The 24,289-nt window shown below is 40.0% G+C and overlaps 1 protein-coding gene across 3 annotated transcripts in view; it reads left to right on the top strand.

Moving 5' to 3' along the window:
* The window catches only part of RB1CC1 (RB1 inducible coiled-coil 1), an 81,249-nt gene extending 58,731 nt beyond the window's left edge, over positions 1-22,518 (top strand). For 2 of the 3 annotated variants that reach the window (XM_059902380.1, XM_059902382.1), the window contains exons 22-23: positions 983-1,053; positions 1,800-3,199. In XM_059902380.1, the coding sequence (XP_059758363.1) occupies positions 983-1,053; positions 1,800-1,877 (149 nt within the window). In that variant the 3' untranslated portion in view covers positions 1,878-3,199. Of the gene's footprint in view, positions 1-982; positions 1,054-1,799; positions 3,200-11,051; positions 11,152-22,486 lie in introns of those variants that run through there. The other variant, XM_059902379.1, reaches the window with a different exon arrangement.
* The last annotated feature ends 1,771 nt before the right edge of the window (positions 22,519-24,289 follow it).

Here is a 24,289-nt window from a genome sequence, read left to right on the forward strand (position 1 = left end):
TGCTGCCTACCGACTCCTTGCCCTGGGGGTGTGTGGGTGACCAGGGCGTTGTTATGCCCGTGACGGGGACTCATCACTCCTTGGACATGAGTGTTAGATGATTCTTTTCAGAAATTGTGAATTATTTGTGAAGGGCTCTATTAGTCCTTAGAGTAGACTTGCCATATCCTGTGGTCCAGGAGTTTTTTTATCTTTGTATCACATGGTAGTATCTGTATGTTCATTTCAGATGGTTTATTCAGGATATCTTTTTTTTATATCATGCCAAGTAAGGTTTATGGAATAAAAATCAGTTTTAGCTTCTCAGAGGCTTTACCCTTAACAGAGAATTTATTGGTCGAATACTTTTGGAATCAACTCTTTTATGACAACTTCTCTTCTGATGAATTTTAAAAGAGAATGAGTATTTATCTCTTACACACTTTGCCGTGTGAGAACTAGCTTTTTCATCGTGTCTCCTTCCACATATTTTAATCTCCCCTCCACACAAGTACTGCCCTTTAGACTTTCTTTCATCCTTAATCCTTATTAGTATTTATCATGCACTGACTGTGTTTGCATTGTGGTGCCAAAAAAAGAGAGAAGACAATGCTTTGCTTTGAACCTAGAATATAAATTTTGTCTGTGTAACTGTCTGCTTTCAGTAGCAGAAAAGGTCATGTGTTAGCACTTTCAGTAGGTGGCACTGTGGAGCTAATTTAGAATTCCTAGATTTATTTGTTCATGATTTGTACTCAGATTGTGTTTTTGTTTCTTGAACTTTGTCAGTTCTGTGGTTTGACTTACCATCTGCACTTAATGAGTAAGTGAAGCCAAAATTAGTGGTTGAAAAGTAAAATTCAGTTTTGTTTTATAAATTGTTATGCACTTCTGTGATTTCACTCTCGAGAATGTCATTAAACTGTTTTGACTCTGGCAGTTATGTTTTCATGAATTATTATAGTTGTACTTTCTAAAAGAATTTAATGGTTTGATTCCATAGCCTCAGGTGCATCTCGAAGACCATGGGTCCTTGGAAAAGTGATGGAGAAGGAGTACTGTCAGGCCAAAAAGGTAAGCCCATCGTGGGACGCGGACCTAGGAGTTGTAAGAAGATTCTCAGGATGCTTTATGCAGAGCAGTGCTCTTCTTGGCCTCTGATTCACTTGAATTAGGCCTGAATTTAATGAGTGTGAGTTTGCACCAGCAATTTTATGAATATTTATGTGATTTACCTTCCAGGAGTAGAGGTAGATGGCCAACAAGCTATCAACATATCCAGGAAAACTACAACAAGTTTCTGTTCTGAGTATTAAATTACTAGTGTTTTCATGTGCAAAGAAGGAACACAGCATAACTGGTGATTAATCTGTTTGTAGGTAGAGCTGATGTTTCCTTACTTTTTTAATGCTACCCCCACTGAAGAAAGATAATGTGAGATATTGATGGCTCAGAATGCACCTGACTGATGTCGGCAGTGTCAGTGCTGTAGAGTCAGAGAGATCCAGTGAGCAGTCTTCCTAGCTCGTTTGTGGACCCCGTGCACCAAAACAGCAATAGAACTTGACCTGTGTGTTGTTGAGGTTTCTTTGATGTTTAAAATAATAACATATGGCTCACTTTGTACTGTATTATTTAGCAGTGATTACCGACCCTGCCGTCAGTATTAGTGGCTCGTCTGTTATATGCTCATCTGGTGAGGGGCGGATCTGTGTCCTTTGATAAAGACACCCCTCTCCCCACAATGATCGAGCATTGCACAGTGTGGTAGGATGGTACCTCTGTAATTTGGTTTAATCACCCTTTTCTTTCTGTCTTAGGCACAAAACAGATTTAAAGTTCCTTTGGGGACAAAGTTTTACAGAGTGAAAGCTGTGTCATGGAATAAGAAAGTATAATTTATGGAAGAAATTGAGGCATTCTGTGACGTTTTTCTGATCTGTCCCAACAGTGCTCATTCATCACTCCAAAAACAGGCCATCTTTTTATATACAAGTCAACACGACAGCATACTTCTTTAGTGTATATCATTTACTTTTTACCTGGCTACATTTTAGGAACAATAAATTCATCAAAACCCTTGGCTGAGTTAAAATGGTTTTGTTTTTGTTTTTCTACCCAAGTAACTCTAGAAATGCGGACCAAACTAGTTCACTTTCTCAAAGGGCACACGCCGTGCGTTGTGGTTTACGATCAGCCATATTCTTCGCCTGTTACATATACCTTAGCTTGAACTTAGATATTCAGTGTTAGTTGTTATTACCAGCACTTGTCCTTTTGTGAAATCAATATCAGAAAACTTGCACTCTTTAACACATTCTTTATAAAATGTATAAATTCTTCGAAACTATTTAAAGAGGAGTGTCATTGCATGCAGATAATCATAATTTTGAGTTTGCCTCTGTAGATTACTAAAACAAATTGTTTCATTTATTTTTTTAAATGCCCTTTGATGTTTCATTACAAAAAGGAACTCTTATTTGATTGACTGACTTTAAGATCAGCCATAATCAGCAATCTTCAAAAGCACTTTGAACAGATTGGTCGCCTGGGTTCTACAGGGAGGAGCTAGTGGGAGTTTCTCAAGCAGCACACAGACCTTCCCAACACTTTATTATTCTGTTTAGAATAATCTTATTGATGACGTCGTAATTCATGGTTCAGTTTCAGAAAAATCGTATTCATTGTACATTAACCATTTAGAGGTCATTTAAATATAACAAAATGTTGTATTGTAAAAGACATGTAGAATTTTAAAACAATAAAGATTTGAACCTGTAAATGTGTGTGCCTTTTAAAGAAGGATACAATTTTTAATATATTTGAGTGATTGCTGGGAAGTGTGAAAAACTTGTTCTGTATCATATCAAAAGAGAAACATGTTTATTACAAAAATGTTCTTTAACTATATGCTATGTAACAGGGTAAAACAGTGTTACGTAGAATAGAATTGTGTGAAGCCGATCTTTAGCTAAGTTGCCACAGAGCAGAGGTATTTAAATGAGTAGTTGAGCTGGTTGAGACTTGTTTCAGGTTTATTGCTAGAGAACAATAATAAAGTGATTCTTTTTTTCAGAAAATATTTAATTTCTTCATAAAAATAAGTTAAATATTTTTTTAAATATGTATGTCTAATAGTACAGAAAATGGAATAAACACCATAGTGTATAGAAAACTGAATTTGACAACATATTAATGAATAAATGAACAAATGATTTCACATGTTTCTATTCAATCCTTCCATTACATCTTCATGCGGAGAATATCAAAGCACTAAAGAACTTTATGTACAGAGTGGTCCTGCTAAGCCGGTGAGGTTGGTCTGAATGAATCTGCCGGGGGCCTGTTTGACTTGAGATTTCACGTGGTCATTGTGTTGTGGGGCTGTGGGCTGACGTGTGACATCTCAGGAGTGTCGCTCTTTAACGTTGGCTTCTGTTGCTTAGAGTTTTTCTTATATCCCATTTCATATCCATGCTATCAGTGGTCACATAAACCTTCACAAAGCAAACAAAAAGAAAATGCAGTTTTCTTAGTTAAAAAGAAGAAAAATGAAGCCTGGTTGAGTTCTTACCATTGGGTCGTTGAGGTGAGCCTTGGCATCAGAATGTCCACGCTTTAGTCCCAGGTCTAACTTTAATTTTGGCCAAGTTGCATAAACTCTGAGCCTCAGTTTTCTCATGTATAAAATGGTATAATAATAAGACCTACCTCGTAGGGTTATTTTGAAAATTAAGTGATGAAAATTATAAAGGGCTTTGAACAATTTCAGATAAACAGGTTAAGTACTGAATAAACATTAGCTATTATAAAGATTTCTTTATCAGAATCTGTAAATTCAGTATTCAAACTCGAGTAGAAATGTAGCTCTCTTTATTGTGAGAATGAAAGTTTAAGTCACATTTAACTGCAAGTAAACTTGAAGCGTACATGAATTACGTGGATAGTTTTACTTTTGCAAAAGTACCTGGATATCCTAAGAACAGAATGAGCAAAAATTATACAAACTTTCATTTTTATTTATTTAAAAAAATTATCATGGTATAAAACATGTATGTGCTTTCAAAAAAATTAATATGCCCTTAAACCCCTGTCCTATTTCCCAGTTTTGCCACGTGGAAGTAATTTTGCTTGTTTGGCCTTTTTTTTTTTTTTAATGTGCCAGACTATACGACTATACTGGTATTTCTCGATAAATCAATTTATATTTTCAGTTTACTTTCTCATATGATACGAAGATTTAGTTACTTCACAAGAACCTTTTCTGCTTGTATCTTTCCTGCACTGTATATTACTTTCTGGTTGGTTCATTAGCATTTATATTATCATGACTTTTTTTTTAGTAGCCATCCTAAGTGGGTGTTTTATGTGCTTGTGGGGCATTTGTATATCTTTGTTGGAGAAATACCAGTTCAAGCACTTTGCCCATTTTTTTCAGTTGTCTTTCTGTTGTTGAGTCGTAAGAGTTTTTTTTATATATTCTGGATACTAGGCTCATATGATTTACAAATATTTTCTCCCATTCTGTAGGTCATCTTGTCAATTTCTTGATAATCTCCTTTGATGTGCAGAAGTTTATCATCTTGATAAAGTCCAATTTAATTTTTTTTTGCCTGTGCTTTTGATGTCATATCTAAGAGTTTTGTGGTATTAACTCATATTTAGATTGTTGATTCATTTTAAATTGACTTGTGTATTTGGTGTGAGGTAGGCGTCCAACTTCATTCTTCTGTATGTGGATATCCAGTAATCCCAGTACCACCTGAAGAAACTTTTTTTCCTCCAACTGAATTGTCATCGAAAATCATTTGACCATTGACGTATGGGCTTATTGCTGGACTCTCAGTTCTGATTCATTGGCGGGGGTGTGTGTGTGTGTGTGTGTGTGTGTGTGTCCGTCCTTATGTCAGTACTGCAGTCTTTACTATATTGAGTTTTATAGTAAACTTTGTAATAAGTTTTAAAATCTGGAATTATGAGTCCTCCAACTTTGATCCTCTTTGAAAATTGTTTGACTCTTTAGGGTACATTGAGTTTCCATATGATTTTTTTTTTGCCACGCCGTGAGGCATGCAGAATCCTAGTTCCCTGACCAGGGATCGAACCTGTACCCCTTGCAGTAGCAGCATGGAATCCTAACCACTGGACAACCAGGGAATTCCCTCCATATGAATTTTTGAATTTGTTTTTCCATTTTGGAAGAATGACTATTGGAATTTTGTTAAGGATTGCATCAGATCTGTAGGTTACTTTATGGCAGTACTGCCAATCTTTTTTTTAAAATTAATTAATTAATTTATTTTTGGCTGTGTTGGGTCTTTGTTGCTGTACGCGGGCTTTCTCTAGTTGCGGCGAGCGGGGGCTACTCTTCGTTGCGGCACGCGGGCTTCTCATTGCGGTGGCTTCCTGTTGTGGAACACGGGCTCTAGGTGCTTGGGCTTCAGTAGTTGTGGCACGTGGGCTCCATAGTTGTGGCTCGCGGGCTCTGGAGCGCAGGCTCAGTAGTTGTGGCACGCGAGCTCAGTAGTTGCGGCACACGGGCTTAGTTGCTCCGCAGCATGTGGGATCTTCCCAGACCAGGGCTCAAACCCATGTCCCCTGCATTGGCAGGCGGATTCTTAACCACTGTGCCACCAGGGAAGTCCCTGTATTGACAATCTTAGTACTGTCTTTCAGTTCATAAATACATGATGTCTTTCCATTTATTTATATCCTCTTTATTTTAGAAACATTTTGTAGCCTTTGGTATACAGTCCTTTTTTAGTTAAATTTATTTTTAAGTATTTTATTCTTTTGGATTTTATAAGTGGAATTGCTTCTTTAATTATCAGATTATCTGCAAATAGAAATTGTTCTACTTCTTCCCTTCCAATTTGGATGCCTTCTATTTCTTTTTCTTGCCTGATTGCTCTGGCTAGAACTTCCAATACTGTGTTGAAAAGAAGCAGTGAAAATGAGAATCTTTGTGTTCCTATCTTAGAGGGAAAGCTTTCAGTCTCTCGCCATTGTGTATGCTACTCACTGTGGTGGGTTTTTCACGTATGGCTTTCATGTTGAGGAACTTCCCTTCAGTTTCTAGTTTGTTGAATGTTTTTAATGACGAAGCGGTGTTGAAGTTTGTCAAATGCTTATTCTGTATTCATTGAGATGGCCATGTGTTTTTCTTGTCCTTCCTTCTATTAATGTTATGTGTTACATTGATTTTCATATGTTGAGTCATGCTTGCGTTCTGGAATAGACCTCCCCACCCCACCCGGCGGTCATTTTGTGTAATCCTTTTAATCTGTTGAATTCAGTTCCTAGAATTTTGTTGAGGATTTTTGCATCTAAAGTGGAGGGACACATTCTCTGGATACTAATCCACCATCTTTTGTGACGTCACTATTGGATTGATCCTTTTAAAGACAAGAAAACAGGTTTGGAGTGATTAGTGACTTGGCCAATGTCTCAGAATTAGGAGCTCAGTGAGAATCACATCGATCACTCCTGACTTAGCATAATGTTCTTCCAGTTGAGGGAGAGAGAGGAAAACCCCAAAACCCTGGGTTTATGGCTCAATTTATTCCGATGGTTGGAGTAGCTTACATGAATTCCATTTCTTTCAGGCATTGGCCTGAGAGAACAAAAACACCGAAAGATATGTATTTGCTAGAAATTAAGACTATGCATTTATCATAAGTGCTCTAAAGTGGATCGTTTATATCCTCTTCCCTGCTTACTCAAAGTTGGGGGTCGAGAGGTCTTGTTTATTTTTAAAATGTCTTTGTGCATATATGTTTATCAAAGTACAACTCCCTTAAAAATGCTGTGGGTTTCCTATAAAACTGTTTGGAGTTCCCTAAATGTCCTTTAAAAGCTAAATCGTGATTCACACAGACCTCTCTGGAATAGTGGAGTGCTCTGGGAAAAATCTCTTAAGATGCTTAAGAACTCCTTTGTCCAGCTGAGAGGATTTTCTAGGTGCTGACGTAACCCAAAGGGCATAGCAGTTACAGTCTTGATTTGATCATGATCCAGAAACCATTTCTTACTTTGAGAATCTTCAGCTCTGGAGAGAGTGGACCCAACCTTACAGGTCCTGCGTCTGCTATATTTTTGCTGAACTCTTTTTGTAAATGAAAAGTTTCTTCTCTGTTTCATGTCCCTCTTCCCATGCCTCATACAGAGCTGAAGGAAACCAGTGGACACTTTGAACATTTCTTAGAAAGCTTCTTAGCCAAAAACACACATTTGCTAGTTTTGCGAGTGGTTTTGCTGCTTAAAGACGTAAGTCACCATCTTTCCAGCTTCCAATAGCAGTTTTGCTTTTCCAACCTTCACGGACAGTTAGTTCCCTGTTCTCCCAGGCTCTCCCGGGCAGTGCCAGGTGTTTTGGGTTTTGGGAACCAGTTTCTGTGTCAAGTATATTGTAACTGCTCATTCAGTGAGCAGTGGCTTAAAGTATCGTTCATTTGCTTTACGTGGCTGCAGTCGTCTGTCGATTCACTTCAGGCTGGCTGACATCGCTCAGTTGGCTGGAACTGAGTTAGGGTCACCGGAGATGCCTCGGTTCCTTATGTGTCCTGTCAAAGTGCCCCGGTTTCTAAACAGTGGCTGCAGGGCTGCCTAAAAGAGGGGGCAACAAAGTCGGAGGCTTAGAAGTCAAATTATGTCACTTCTACCACAGTCTTTTGATCATACTGAGTGACTGAGCCAACTCCAAGTATAGGAGTAGCTATTGGCCTTTAATATTAGGTATAAATGTCCTTGAAGATTTTTTAAAGCATGTGATTTAATGATGCCTAAAGCCACAAAACTGAATACTGTTTTGTTTTTTAAGATTTTTTTGATGTGGACCATTTTTAAAGTCCTTATTGAATTTGTTACAGTATCGCTTCTCTTTTGTGTTTTGGTTTTTTGGCCATGAGGCATGTGGGATCTTACCAGGGATCGAACCCGCACCCCCTGCATTGGAAGGCAAAGTCTTAACCACTGGGTCGCCAGGGAAGTCCCCAATACTGTTTGCTTTAAAATCTAATTTTCATAAATTTACCCTTTTACTTAAACACTTACTAGTGATGACTGGGAAGCAGTTTAAAATGTTATTAATGTCCATTAATTGATGGCTTTTATGTTAGTCATACTCTTAGAATATAAACAAACCATCTTTGGCCGATTTTGAAAAACACTTTGTGTAATTTATAATCTTTAAGGGTAAGATGGAAATTCAAACAATTCCTAACACAGTGGTAATGAGACATACTGTCAGCTGTAAGCTATTTGGTTTACATACTTCTTAGGTGTCTCAGACGCCACTGATTGTTTCCTTCTCACCTTAAGATAGATGAGGCTTAGTAGCAGCGTCACTTCCAGTGTTAGCGGAAACGAGCCTCAAGCCTCCACGTGACAAAATGGACCATCAGTCCTCTGCATACCCTTGTAGTGAAAGCAGTACGTGTGTGTGTGTGTGTGTGTGTGTGTCACGTCAGGACACTTCTGTCCGGGGTCTGTGCCTCACTAAAATGCTGGGCCATCAAACCACTTGAACAGATGTTACCCTTTTCCTTCAGAGCAGGGCACTAGGCAGGAATCCTCCATCTTCGCTGTCACTAGAGTTTAATGGCAATTTAGGAAATGCCAGCACTTTCAGTGGCTTTCAGGGACTATTTTTACAAACGTTATGTGTCGCTTCAGAAGGATCTCTCCAGTTTTGTGGACCCTAATAGCACAGATGCTTCTCTGACAGTCTAATTCTGAATTGATGCTGTAATACTTCTTAGACTGATTTAGAAATGCCACCAACTAATTCCCCCACTGGTCATAGTAGTAATGTTGCTCAGTGAATAATTAGCGTAGGTGTCACTTGTAATCTCTTTGGAATTCTGTTTGGCCAGTGGGTGTCTGCTTAAGCAGCGTAGGCGTCTAACGTGAACTTGGTTTCTTAAAGAATGAGTTCTTAAATAATTCCTACAGAAGTGTAGAGCCTAACCTTACAAGCATATACGATGCCTGAATTCTCGGCAATTTCAGTCACAATCATACACAAGCTTATCTCTTCATCCTACCTGTTGGAGAAGTATGGTTTCTGGAGATGTCACTGTCTATATAGGTGGTACTACTTTTAAAACAGGTTGTACATGGTCTAGTTGAAATACTTTTCCCTGTGTTTTCATGCCACCATGTACTGAATTAGGTCCTTTTAAAAAAGTAACATTTTCATGTATGTTACTCAGACTTAGCCTGTAGCATTGAAGAATACAAGGGAGCATGAATGAGCAACTTTTTCAACTATGACAATGGCCATTTATGCTCTGGAAATCTTACCAGGGGGCTCTTCTTACCAATTAGCACTAAAAGCAATTGTGCATAATTTAAAATATTTTGAGATGCCTTACAAATAATAGTATCATTATGTAATAAGTAAGAGCATTCAAAAATTCTACACTCTACAAGAATTCTCTCATCACTCTGATCCTGATATTTCCATGGCGATCCAGAGTGCTAGACAGAGGCCACCTTTGAACTTTGGTACCTGATACTTCCCAAAGCATCTCTGTATTAACCAGTGATCATATGAACCACTGTGTACTCCTTAAGACATTGGAGAGGCTTTTCAAACCATGAAGTTTTGACTTCTTGAAAAACTAACTGGCCATTTACTGTTATCAGTGATCATGGTATTCTCAGCTGAGGTAGCTGAAACCTCACAGCATGAACTAAATGATAATTCCTAGTGGGTAGAGGCTTGTGGATATAACTGGAACGTCAAAAAAGTTTCTCCACTTTCGAAGCATAAACGCTGTCTTCTTATTCCCCTTGAATTACTTATCACTTTCCTTCTATAAGCATGTCAGTGCTGCTCTGTCTTCTAAATATCTTTACGCAAAACTGTTTCCTAAATATATATATACACACATATATATTTATGAATCAGTAGTACCAATTTTTCCATGATTATGTATAAAGGCAGACCGTGTCACAGGGGGTGTGGTTCTGGTATAAAGCAAAACCATGCTGATTCGTGGTGAGTAATATAGTTGCCAAGGGAACATAGGATACACAATGGTTCAACTTGAACTTTTCGACTACCATGTGAAAGCGATATGCGTTCAGTAGAAACCGTACTTCGACGTGTGGATTTTGATCTTCTCCTGGGCAGCGAGATACGGTGGATCCCCTCGTGAGTGCTGGCCAGGGCAGCAGCAGCTCCTGTCACCACGGGGTCTCCAGGGTGACCCACTGATGCACTGGCAACCGTTCTGATTTTCGCTTTCAGTACAGTGTTCAGTAAACCGCATGAGATAGGCAGCACTTTAGTATAAAACAGGCTCTGTGTGAGATGATTTTGCCCGGCTGTAGGCTAATGTGAGTGTTCCGAGCGCATCTGAGGGAGGTGAGGCTGAGCTACGATGTCCAGTAGGTTAAGTGTATTCAATGCCTTTTCCACTTGAAATGTTTTCGACTTAACGCTGGGTTTATCAGGATGTAAATCCAGTGTAAGTCAGGGAAGATCTGTACTAATAGATGAAGTCTTTCTCTTGTTGGAAGCCACACGTCCACAGCCTCTAGGACTATGTTTCCAGATGACTAATGCTTGTTTTCTCTAAACTTTTCTAGTTTTACTCACGTTCTAGGGGAGCCTGCATGTGTTCTCTGCAGTGTATAAATGCCTGACATCAAAATGATCCTGCTATTCAGGCAACAGCGAAATTCAAAGTTGGATTGCGGTTAGAAGGACCAAAGCCAAATGCCTTCTACTTCACTCGCAGCATTACGTAGGAGGGTGTAATCGCGAAATGGGAGATGACTGACATTTAGACTTATCAATTTATTACAATTATTTTGCTCAATATTTTCTCGTATATTTTTTTCAGTGTTTGGGGAGCCTCTATATTCAAGTTTCCCATAATAACAAAGTTGGATATTACAGAAAGTGATGAGTGGTAGCTGTGGTCCTTTCGGGGAGCAAGTCCTGTACGTTAATATAAGAGCACAAGCAGACCGTGTAAGGATAGGGTTTGTCCGACGACGAGTGTGTTGACTATTTCCTGCTTAGTGATCCTCTTATAATAGGATGAACTGCTCTGTTCCAGGAGTCTTCCCGAGTGAATGCAGGCAGAGGAGGAAACAAGAAATCCATAATTTCACCATTAAAGCCGCACCTACTGCTGAACCTATGTTTATGGGAACCAGGTGCGTTCTGAGATGGACTTAGACATTTTCACAAGGTATTAAGTGTTCATTGACCAAGTACTTGTAGAGAATTGAATTTGGTAAACCTAGTCCCACTGTGTGCATCAGAGAAACTGTGATCAGTACTTACATCAGGAGGGGTTTTTTTTAGTTATCTTATGAAGAATATGTGGAATTTTATTTCTTAAAAATAACACAACCAAAATATACACAAATATTTCTTCTTGTAGCTGATGTTGCCATTCACAAGCAAGAGCTAAAAATGTGCTTTTCTAATTAAAAGATAATTTATAATTTGCAGTGCAAACACAGCATGAATATCTATAATAATTATAATAAATGCCAAGATTAAAGACAAATTGATGTAATATTTTTTTCACTCATAAAAAACAGGAAAAGGAAAAGTTAAAATCCCAGGTTATAGCACTAGCTGTTATTTCTCTGAGATCTCAAAACATTTGTAGAATATTTCTAGTAGGTATCCATATATACAACCAGGAATATAGAAAATGAATTATGAGCAATGCAAAATAAAGGCTCCTTAGGCGTTCGTGTAATTTCACTTTGTTTTCTGGATATTGGGTTAAGGGACATACTAAATTTTGTATTATTTTTTCTATTAGCAAAAGTAGATGTAATAGAATTTATAGTAAAAAATGTCTGATCACCACTGCCAATGCATGGCTTGCAGCTCTCTGCCATCTTTGTCCTTATAAAGAGATGGAAAGTAAGTCAGGGAAGAGAATCAAAAGAACTCTACCAAAGCAAAAGCATTCATGTCTCCACCTAAAAATAGCATCTTGGGAAATGACTGTCTCTGGCCTCACAATCCAGTTACGGTTTCTGCTCACAGGGTAAAATGGAAAAGAAACAAGAGTCCAGAAATAGACTCACATATATACAGTCACCTGATTTACTACAAAGGCACCATTGCAATTCAGTGGGGAAAGGATGATCTTCTTAATAAAAGATACCAGATGCAAAATAAATGCACCTTGGCCTTGACTGCTGATTATGCACAAAATGTATTTGAAACACACAAAAAATGTATTTTGAAATGGATCATAAAATTAAATGTAAAAGGTAAAACAATAAAGCTTTTAGGAGAAAAAAAAATAGAAAAATATCCCTTCTTTTCCCTCTGGGGAAGGACCAAAGAAAACATTAAAAGAAAAGATTGAGACATTAGATTTCATTGAAACTAAGAACTACTATTTATCAAAAGACCCCCTTAATTAGAGTAAAAAGACAAGTCACAGACTGGGAGAAGATATTTGCAGTACATGCATCTGACAAAGGACTAGTATCTAGAATATATAAAGAACTACAAATCGATAAAAAAAAAAGACAAGCTGATTTAAAAGTGAACAAAAGACTTGATGGGTTCTTCACAAAAGAGGAGAACCAATGGCCAATAAGCTATTAACAAAGTGCTTATATCATTAATCATCAGGAAAATGCAAGTCAAAACCACGATGAGGTGCCACTACACACCCACTCGACTGGCTTAAATTCAAAAGACTAACAATACCAAGTGTTGACAAAGAAGTGACACAATTGGAACTCTCGTACACTGCAGGGGGGAAGAGATTTGAAAGCACGGCAGTATCTTTTGAAATTACACACTGCACTGACTTGGTAATCCCACTCTTAGGTATTTACCCAGGAATAATAAGTGCATATGTTTACCAAAAGATGCATACAATAATGTATGGAGGTAAAACCTGGAAACAACCCAAATGCTTTTCAGTAAGAAATGGATAAATAAATTGTGGTATATTCACACAGTGGTATATTATGTAGCAATTTATAAAAGAATGAGCTATTGGTACACATAAAAACATAAAGAAATGTCACAGACATAACAATGAATTAAAATGACAGATACAGAGATTTCATACTGAATGATTCCATTTATATGAAGTTCAAGAATGGGCAAATGAACCATGCTGACAGAAGTTAATTTTGTAGAAGGGCCCTGAGGGAGACTTCTTGGGTGCTAGAAATATATTTTTTCATTGGGGTGGGGTTAAGTGGGTATATTCACAGACTTTACTAAATGTGTGTTTTACCTCAACTTTTTAAAATAACTGCAATGGTTGATTTATGTATTTCTTCTCACTATTTTGCCATATGTTGTTCTATGCATTTTTAGACTATATTGTTAGGTAGATCTATGTTCATAATTATTACATTTTCTTGATATATTTTCCCATTAACCTTTATACAACATTCTTCTTTGTTTAGTATGATGCTTTTAGTTTTAAAAAATATATTTTGTCTTATATTTAATAGCTATCCTTGCTTTCTTTCAATCCATATTTGCCTGACATCTTTTTTCAATCTCTTCATTTTTATCCTTTCTTGCATTTTGTTTTACATGTGTCTCTTGTAGAAAATATATTGATAGATTTTTAGAAAACATTTACTTTAAATATTGTTATTTTAGGACTTAATTCTTTTTCCTGATATTGGCAGTATTTTACTCTGCTTCCTTTTTATTTCTACTTATGGGAAAGTTATACACTTAAAAAAATCTTTCTGGTGATTATCTGTAATTTATTAAGATATGCTTCATTTTCCCATAAGTGTCTAAAGCTTTATTTATATTTATTTCTATCTATGCTTTTCCCTAAATAAGACCTTTCCTCTGTATAGTCTTAGCATGCTCATTAGTCCCTTTTGTTTCTCTTGACACTGCCTGAATTAGTGTTGTTCAGAGGTTTTTTCCCAAATTTTTTAAATATTTATTTATTTATTTATCTTGGCTCTGTTGGGTCTTCATTGCTGCGTGCAGGCTTTCTCTAGTTGTGTCGAGCAGGGGCTACTCTTCGTTGCGGTGTGCAGGCTTCTCATCGCGGTGGCTTCTCTTGTTGCGGAGCACGGGCTCTAGGCACATGGGCTTTAGTATTTGTGGCTCGTGGGCTTCAGTAGTTGTGGCTCACGGGCTCTAGAGCACAGGCTCAGTAGCTGTGGCGCACAGGCTTAGCTGCTCTGCGGCATGTGGGATCTTCCGGGACCAGGGCTCGAATCCATGTCCCCTGCATTGGCAGGCGACTTCCCAACCACTGCGCCACCAGGGAAGTCCCTTTCCATATTTTTTGACAATGTATTTCTTTCCTAGAAGTTCAAGGATTGAGCTGAGTAAGAGAGCCAGGTTCACCATCTTTTCCAACCTCAAAATAAATCTCTTTCTCTGTTTTTACACATAAGGACACTGATACTCACAGGGGTTAATGGAATAGCTCAGGGTCAGGACCACGAATTCTGTCCATCACTCACCAGTTCAACAGTTACAGAGAAATGGAAATACTCGCAATTAACTCCTTTTCCTGGCTTCCCATTTCCTACTGCAGGCAGCCTCACTCCGCCTTCTCCCTCTCACTTCCACTGGGAGATCCATGTGTCCTTCAGACCCTTGCTCAGTACTTACTATATGCAAGTCATCGTGAGGGTGATGGGGTGTGCTGGGGAGAGTGTGTGTCCCCAGTGGACACGACCTTCCCATTGGTCCCCAAATTCAAACGTAGTAAGCATCATATTGGACCACTGCTCTGAGATGTTCAGTTCCCATGGAGGATGTCTTAGACTTTTAAATGTATTGTCTGCCCTTGTATGTCTTTGTCTTGCATTGATCACCCTCCAGGCTGTGAGTCCCAGAGAGGCAAGAACGGTGCCTGGCAGAGGTGCTCAGAGCAAGTTTGCTCCCTTCTCAGTTTGGGGAAGTCCTTTACCTCAAGTCTAAGTCCAGCCTGACACAATTTTATTTTATTTTATTTTTATTGAAGTAGAGTTGATTTACAATGTTGTGTCAGGTTCTGGTGTATAGAAAAGTGATTCAGTCATACATTATTTTTTTCAGATCCTTTTCCATTATAGGTTATTGTAAGGCATTGAATATAGTTTCCTGTGGTATACAGTAAATCCTTGTTGCTTATCTATTTTATATATAGTAGTGTGTATCTGCTAATCCCAAACTCCTTATGTATCCCTACCCAACCTCCTTGGTAATCATAAGTCTGTTTTCTATGTCTGTGAGTCTATTTCTGTTTCATAAATAAGTTCATGTCATATTTTAGATTCCACATATAAGTGATATCATATTTGTCTTTGGCTTACTTCACTTAGTATGATAATCTCTAGGTCCACCCATGTTGCTGCAAATGGCATTATTTCATTCTTTTTTATGGCTGAGTAATATTCCATTGTATATATGTACCACATATTCTGTATCCATTCATCTGCCAGTGGACACTTAGGTTGCTTCCATGTCTTTGCTATTGTAAATAGTGCTGCAATGAACATTGGGGTGCATGTATCTTTCTGAATTAGAATTTTCTCTGGACATATGACCAGGAGTGGGATTGCAGGATCATATGGTAGTTCTGTTTTTAGTTTTTTAAGGAACCTCCATACTGTTCTCCATAGTGACTGCACTGATTTACATTCCCACCCACAGTATAGGAGGGTTCCCTTTTCTCCACACCCTCTCCAACATCTGTTATTTGTAGACTTTCGGATGATGGCCATTCTGACTGGTACGATGTGATACCTCATTATAATTTTGATTTGGATTTCTCTAATGATTTGCAATGTTGAACATCTTTTCATGTGCCTGTTGGCCATCTGTACGCAGCCTCATGCAATTTTAGACTGCAGAACCCTTGGTCCATGTCTACTCATAGGAGGAACATGGTCAGAGAGGGGAGTTCAAAGGAAGACAATGGGGGAGGGCCGTGTTTTGCCTGTCGCCGGTACTTTACGGAGCACGCAGTGCTCCGTGGCTAGCATGCCCAGGACAGTCGGGGCTCAGGACAGATGATCTGCCCGATTCTGAGATTCAAGTTAAATCAAATTCAGTGGTGTAGCGTGAACCTGTAGGAGGTGTGTGCATGAACAGAGAAGGGCAGATCCACATCTGATGACGGGGAAGGACAAGAGAGCCTGTAGGAGGTGTGTGCGTGAACAGAGAGGGGCAGATCCACATCTGATGACGGGAAAGGACAAGAGAGCCTGTAGGAGGTGTGTGCATGAACAGAGAAGGGCAGATCCACATCTGATGACGGGGAAGGACAAGAGAGCCTGTAGGAGGTGTGTGCGTGAACAGAGAGGGGCAGATCCACATCTGATGACGGGGAAGGACAAGAGAGCCTGTAGGAGGTGTGTGCGTGAACAGAGAGGGGCAGATCCACATCTGATGACGGGGAAGGACGACGAGAGCCTGTAGGAGGTGTGTGTGTGAACAGAGAAGGGCAGATCCACATCTGATGACGGGGAAGGACAAGAGAGCCTGTAGGAGGTGTGTGCGTGAACAGAGAGGGGCAGATCCACATCTGATGACGGGGAAGGACGACGAGAGCCTGTAGGAGGTGTGTGCGTGAACAGAGAAGGGCAGATCCACATCTGATGACGGGGAAGGACAAGAGAGCCTGTAGGAGGTGTGTGCGTGAACAGAGAAGGGCAGATCCACAGCTGATGACGGGGAAGGACAAGAGAGCCTGTAGGAGGTGTGTGTGTGAACAGAGAAGGGCAGATCCACATCTGATGACGGGGAAGGACGACAAGAGCCTGTAGGAGGTGTGTGCGTGAACAGAGAAGGGCAGATCCACATCTGATGACGGGAAAGGACAAGAGAGCGATGATCTATTTTGCGTTTCTAAGCCCCTCCCCACATCGAGGGGCCTCCTTGGTCACTGCTGGGTGCCTGGTAGCGCCGGGTGGAACCCCACAAAGTGACCCTCGCCAGCATATTGCGCCTCGGTCCTTGAACAAGACCTCTAGCAGCTCTCTTTGCCCTCGGCTAAACCCATCACCCAAGGCTGAAACACACCATAACGGAAGAGCTGAGTCCCAAACCCCTTTATAAAGCAGCGGAGGAAAGAGGCCCGTTTAGCCAAACCAGCACACTTTATAAATGTAGGCAGCTGGCTCGCTTGCAAAAAAAATCAGCCTAGTTTCTTGCCCAAAATAACATCCAGATGAAGTGAAGATAGAAAATGTAGATGCCATTTAAAAACCAGCCCAGTGATGGAGTTAAATACTTGTTACCACCCCGGAAGGGAAAAGACTTTCTAATCTTACTAAGAGAAGGAATTACGAAGGAAAGAAAAAAAGGTAAACTTGTCTGTGCTAATGGAAAAGTATCTTCGGTGAATGGAATAACCAAAATAAAATGGCCAGCAGCTCACAAAGAAATATTATTTCTACAGTTATGATAAAGGCTTACTATTTTATGTAACTAAAAATAAATACAAATTAATAAGAAAGTTACAGTACATGAATGGGTCCAGTTACTATACAAAAGATGCCAAGAAATTTTCTAAAGAAATTGGAATCTGTTTTACTTTTTACCTTTTAAAAAGAGTGCATCAAAAGAGAAAGTTGAAACTAAAAACGCTGGGTCTCCATGGCCTAAATCACAGAGTATTTACCGGCAGCCTTAATAGTTAAATCCCACCTACTTCTTGGTGGGTTTTAATTTCTCTTTCAGGAGAACTTCAACTTTTCAGACACATCAAAATTGTTCTAGCAAAACGTTTAGTTTTATTTCTGTTTGTGACTTAAAAGCCTTGGATAATCATGAGTTGTCCTATACGGATTCAAGCCTGCCCTTCACCTACCATTTTCCTTCTTTCTTTTTTCCTCCTTCTGATCTGTGTGTTTCCGCTTCGCGCTTAGCGTGAGCTCCCTGGTTAGTGAGCGCTCTCGGTGCATCGGGTACGGATGCTTGTGGGAAATCTCAGAGCTCCGAGCCTGAATTTGGACAGCAAAAAGTATAAGTATAATTATAAGTATAAAAGTATAAGTATAAGTATAAGTATAAGTATAAAAGTATAAGTATAAAAGTATAATTTATTGACACCTGTCAATAAATTCAGCTGTACTGTGGCAATCTCGTCCAGCTTGGGTTCATCTGTCCAGTACTAGTTGTTAGGTCACAGCCCTTGAAGACGTTCGGGAAACGTGCCTTTTTGCAAAAGCGTCGAATTCCCTAAACTTAAAGTGCCAGCAATTACAGGTCTCCCTACTGAGCTCCAGTGACGGACCTTCCTGGGTGTCCGGTGCTGCGTTAAGTGCACTGGGGGACGACGCCCAGGCTGTCGCATTTGCTTTCTGTCTGTGGAAATTTAGTCCGAGGCCTCTTCTTCCACGCTCGGCTCGTTTCACTGAGTTCGCTGGCTGCCACCTCGCTGACGAAAGAGGCCTGGAGAGCAGAGGCGGCTTGCAGCCCGGCTCACGACGGCCGCTGGCAGCACCCCCAGAAGGGGGTCCGGGAGAGTCCGCGTCACCCCCCCGTTAAGCATCAGAGGCGCTGTGCTTATTCCTCCGTGGCGGAAGCGGGCTGCGTGTGCAAGGCTGACACTGAGCATCCAAGGACTGTCTGGTTTCTACACGTCCCGTGTTGTTTATGAACAGTTTTTAGATTAGCGTATACTTAAGACTAAAATTCCTAAAAATTGCCTTAAATTAGGAAATCATGCCATAAATAAATGCTACCTCATTAGCATCTTCAGGGCAGGAACAAGCACAATGGAAGCTACTTCCGTGAAGGCCTTAGTGTCCGTCCAGGGCGTTGCCGAGGTCCAGGCGAAGGGCTCCGTGTGCCCTGGTGGTGCCGGCCGTGCCCGGGTGACGTGGAGGAGTGGTACTGCCAGCCGACGCTGCCTCCCAGACGGCCGCCGTCCACTGGCCACTGTCCACGGTGGCCCTTTGGGGGCTGTTGCATCCTCACAGACACCTCTCCTCGTGGGAAGCTGGAGCGCGTTTTCTCAGCAGTTATGTAGAATGCTTGCAGCCGAGCCAAGGACCTAATCGCTAATCTTGCAGAGACGCACACATGCTGCCTGGAGAGGGAAGCCAAGCTCAGAGCAAGCTCTCCGCACCTCCCCAGACAGGTCGGAGCCAGAGCCTCCTGACCGGCGAAGCTGGTGACATCGGATTTGGTTCAGATGATTCTGTTCGGTGGATGAATTCGTGTAGAAGGAAGAAACAGGAAGACGATGGAGTCGGCTGGGCACAGAGAGCGTGAACTCTGCAAGTTCAAGTCCTGACTCTGCCGTTCACGAGCTCTGACCCTGGACCAGTGACCTTCTCCAGGATTCAGTCTCTCCATCTATACGATGCAGATGGGGATGGTCGTAGTATTAACATCTCATAGGGGGCTGTGAGGACTAAAGCCGTCATCAGCTGTAAAGGGCTTGGAACGAAGCTGGCACGGTCTCCACGGTGGATGTGAGCTGTTGTCATTGCGTGGCCTCCATCCTCCTTGTTAGCACGTGCTTGTCTTCCCTGTAATGAGCACATTACCCCCCAGAGTCAAATATACTAACAAGAGAGGGAATAAATTACGATATATTTCAATAAAAGTACTTAATCCTCTTAGGGAGTTATTAGTAATTTTTACTGGTGAGTATTGATTATTTCAAGAGTGTGATCTATTAGAAATTGCGACTCAGAACCAGTGGCAAAGAGCCTTAGCAGCCTTAGCAACTCAGTTTTGTTTCATCAGACTTAATACTGACAACAGTTTGAATCAAACATGATCTGAATAGCCATTTATTCTTTAAAATGATACCCTTTATGATCCTAAAGATGTTCTAAAACATGTTATAAGGCAGGATTTCTCAAGCTAGTGTTCACAGCCATATTCTCATGATTCCATTAAAGAATTCTCTTAATTTAGAGGTGATACTTAAAATGAAATTATTTTAGCAGTAATAATGACTAAACATCCAATTTATAGGGCTACATCACAGTTGAAAGATATTTTCATACAAGAAGATTACATTTAGTGCTTCTAAGACAGCTCTTCTTTTTTTTTTTTTTTAATTCTGATTTCTTCTAAAAGGCTGAGAATCAATTTACAAAAAGGTCTTAAATGTACATTCCAAAGTATGTTAGCCTGGACGTACAATAAAGGCCTCAACACCAATTGCTGACAGCATCAGGAAAAAAAAAGCTCATGTATTAGCAACTGAAACAATATCCTGTAACTTAGAGATGCCCTCAGTGACGTGATTTCAAACCCTAACCCTAACCCAACCCTGAACCTAACCCTAACCCTAACCAAATAGTCTGAACTCCTCTAACAGTACAATAAGGACAAAGATAAGTGAAAGGGCATTTAGAGTTTGAGTGATACACCTAGGAAATACATATTATTACTCACCATCTGCTCCTCTAAAATATGCCTGGATGTGATTCCTAGTGACAGAAGGTGAGACGAGGCAAAGTCTCACAACTGTCGAGGATGGTCCCACTGAAAGCAACAATCATCATCTTGCTAAAGTGAGTGTGGTGTTTCAGCGATTGGTAATCAAGTTTACGATGCTCTATTTCCTCTCTTCCACTTGACATCGATGAGTACTGGTTATAAAGGTGGCAACTGCTTTAATAATTAGGGCACCAAAAGAGCATATGAAATTAACTGTGTTTCTTTGCAACTGGCTAGTATTTACATGCAGGGTGCAGCAAGGCCTCTTTATCATACAGCTACGCTCAAATCTCTTTGAGCTGAGGAATAATGGATGAAAAAATCTAATATAAACTTGGAATTTTTTCAACTGTCTAGATCTCATTCATACAATAGGTATTTGATGGAGTCTTCCTGCAATTAATGGCTTAAAATCTATTCTCTTCATTAGTTGGCAACTTCTTAGGAAAATCAAAATTTAATAGATGATTCCTTTGAGTGGCATATGAGCTTTTCCACTGTGATTTGGATACAAAGCATGAATTCAAACAGTTACCTTGGCTCCAGTATTCTAAAATTCAAACCTATTATAACTGATCAATAGAGTTGTATAAAATCAGAAAATATCAGTATCAGAGACCGCCAAGGCCATCATCACCAAAAACCGAAACGATGCTTCTTGTCTGTAGCATATATGAATTTCCTAGGGCTATCCAACTGAAGGTTGAATTGCTCCAGAGACGCAAAATTTACTGCCACCCAGGACAGGGTTGAAAAAGTGTAAACCTTTACTGTAAAAGTGATGTCTGAGCAGATCAGAGGAATGAACGTCTCAAACTAAAGTGCAGGGCTCTCAGCCCTGAGGTTCTGGGCAGAGTGAGAGGTGTTGAAACACCTGTTCAGTGTGATAAAAAAGGCAAGACTACTTAGCAGTGACACGGCTCAAGGGACAGAATCATTGTCGTCACTGCATAAATTTTTAATTTCCCCAAAGAGAATTGCAGGCAAGAGGCGGAGCATAGAAGGAAGGTCTTCTCAGGTGAGATGTCCGTGGCATGCCCTTGGGATTTAACTGTGAAGGAGGCAAGCCTGGGGCGAAGGTGTCATCTGTGGAGGACACACAGCTCAGGTTCTGGCCCCGGACTGGGAATGCAGGAGCAGCCCACGGATGCCCCAGAACGAGGTTGGGCAGCTGGGAGGAAAAAGACCGGCTGTAAAGGAGAAAGTAACTAATACCCAATAAAACTGTCAAAACCCCGCTTTGGACAGTGGGTTTAAGTAATCATATTAATCACCCTCACGAGGTTTACAAGCAGACTAGCAGATAAATAAGGTCACTTGTTTCCTTAAAGGGTTTGGATTGGTTTTATAGTTCAGACTGTTTCAGAAGATAGAAGATGGAAATTGAAACAAACTTTACAGTAAGTTTAAGGAGCACAGCATCCCCGGGCAGCTGGAGATTTTCCCTCTCACTGCGTTCTCAGCCCAACCATCGACCTCACTCAGAAAACATTCATTGATTTGACTCGTGGCACCGAGTCCATTCATAAGAAATCAACCATCCTGTGAATGGTTTATTTAAAGCCAATATTTCTATCTATATACCTCAAATTATATTTTTCAATTTTTTTTAAAGAAATGAGCATTCTTTCTGCTGCTAAATAAATAAAACTAGGAACAGCAAGTAAGTCAATAGTCCTTTGAGTCATAAAAAGCCATTTCCCTCATTATTCTCATCATTTGTAAGCATTTTAATCGAAGTAGAAGATAGTACTTTCTTCAGAGGACTCAAGTAACCAGAGTGAATTTCCTTCATTGCTAAGGATGGCAATCAATTAGTTTGTTTATGGCTCGTAGTAACAAAGAGTATTTACATGAGTTATTGCAGTGGAAGTAAAAGATACTCCCCTGAGCCCTGATCTCACGGAACCTCTTCCAGTCTCTGTGAAGTTAGCACAAGAGATACGAGGGCTGCCCTCTTCCGCTGATGAGGAAGTCAAGACTCCGCTCATTAGCGACTTGCCCAGATTCACATGCTCGGAAGTGGAGAAGCTGCTTCTAAACCCTAGTGTGTGTTTTCTGTTTTTGTTGTTTTTTAACCCAAACTTCAAATCGACTCTCTTTCCTGACTTCCTGCTTCAGGTCCTTCTTTGGAATGAAGTCAAAGTTACACCAACATACGTACAACTGCTGTTGGGTCTACTTCAACATACTAACTTTTTACAGCATTTTGAACTACAATAATGTGTTTTATCAGTTTTTCTACGATGGTTCCTTATACAGCAAGCCTCAGGACATCCAGAGCTCTCAAAAGACCAGCATTAAGAAAAAAAAAGAGAAAGAAAACCAAACAAAACCCTTTTCCAATACTGCTAAGAAGTCCTGGTGTTACCATCTTGAATGAAAACCAGTGCTTCTTCGTCCCCCACAAATGCTCTCCTGCAGTGGGCAGAGAAGCTGATGGGTCCTGGTGGAGTGATGACCCTGAATGAAATAATTCCCCTGATGCTTCAAGGGGGAAAGCCTTCTGAAGCAGCGAGACCACCTGTCGTGATTAGAACGATGTCAAAGTGACTGAGAAGCCCTCGTGCCCGAGCAGCGGTTCCCAGGTGTGGTCCTTGCTCACCTGCATCTCAGTCATCGAGCAGCCACAGTGACAAACGCAGATTCCAGGCTGCTGTCCTGAGCCAGGTTCTCTGGAGCTCGTCTCTATGTTCGTTTCCTAAGCAATTCTATAGGAGCGCCTGGCGGACACCAGAAATTCAGTGATCTCCTCAGCCTGGTACGGCAGGCTTGGGGAAAATAAGTGATGCTAATCCATCTCATCTGGGTCTGATTAATAAACTAGAATGTTCTCAAGAGCAAGGACTATATCTGACTCACTTATGTGTCTCAGAGCTTAGAGGCGGCCTAAGTGATCACAGAAGCTCAGTAACTATTGGCTGAACACATGCTAGAACAGAGTTTCTCAAACATAGACAAGGAATTGAATAAATATAAATAAGTATGGAAATAAATAAATGGGAGAGAAAAAGAATCTAAAAAAATGAGGGGATATATGTATATGTATAACTGATTCATTTTGCTGTACCGCAGAAACTAACACAATATTGTAAATCAACTATATTCCAATAAGAATTTTCAAAAACAAAAACAAAAACAAAAAAGAAAACCAAAACCAAAAATAAATAAATAAATACGTAAATGGGGAAGAAAGGCTGGTTCTACCTTAAATAGACTGCCAACTAATAAATGTAGACTATTGATAAAAGTGGCAAATTACCATTAAGCAAACACACAGGAATAATTGTTGCAATCCAGAATCAGCAATGGATGCTAAAATTAGATGTTTAAGGTATGATGAGAAACAAGATATTTGGTCAAGAAGTACCTCTCCACAAGATACCTATTCATTACAAAGGGAAAACTAGTAAATTTAGAGTGGGGATGTCTGTCAGACAAATGATCAAAGATGACAGCAGTAATGATACGTAGTCCCCCAAATATAATTTATTCATTGTGAAGTCCCCTGCTTTCCTTTTCCTTGTTATACTTGAAAGTTGCTAAGACAGTAGTATTAAATGTTCTCACCACACACACAAAAATGATGATTAGGCGATGGCGGTGTTAACTAACCCTATGGTGGTAATCATTTTGTAATATATGTGCATCACATCATCACGTTTAAACTTACACAATGTTATATGCCAACTTATCTCAATAACACTGGAAAAAATTATACACAATCTAGGCTTTTGTTTAAATAAACTGTTTAATTTAGAACAATCTTAGATTTACAGAAAAACTGTGAACATAGTACAGAGTGTTCCCATATACCCCACACCCAGTTTTCCATATTATAACACCTTGCATTAATATGGTACACTTGTGACAATTAATGAACCTGTATTAAACATTGTTATTCCTAAAAGTCCATCCTTCATT

The sequence above is a fragment of the Balaenoptera ricei genome, chromosome 17, assembly GCF_028023285.1.
Source record: "Balaenoptera ricei isolate mBalRic1 chromosome 17, mBalRic1.hap2, whole genome shotgun sequence".
Lineage (NCBI taxonomy): Eukaryota > Metazoa > Chordata > Mammalia > Artiodactyla > Balaenopteridae > Balaenoptera > Balaenoptera ricei.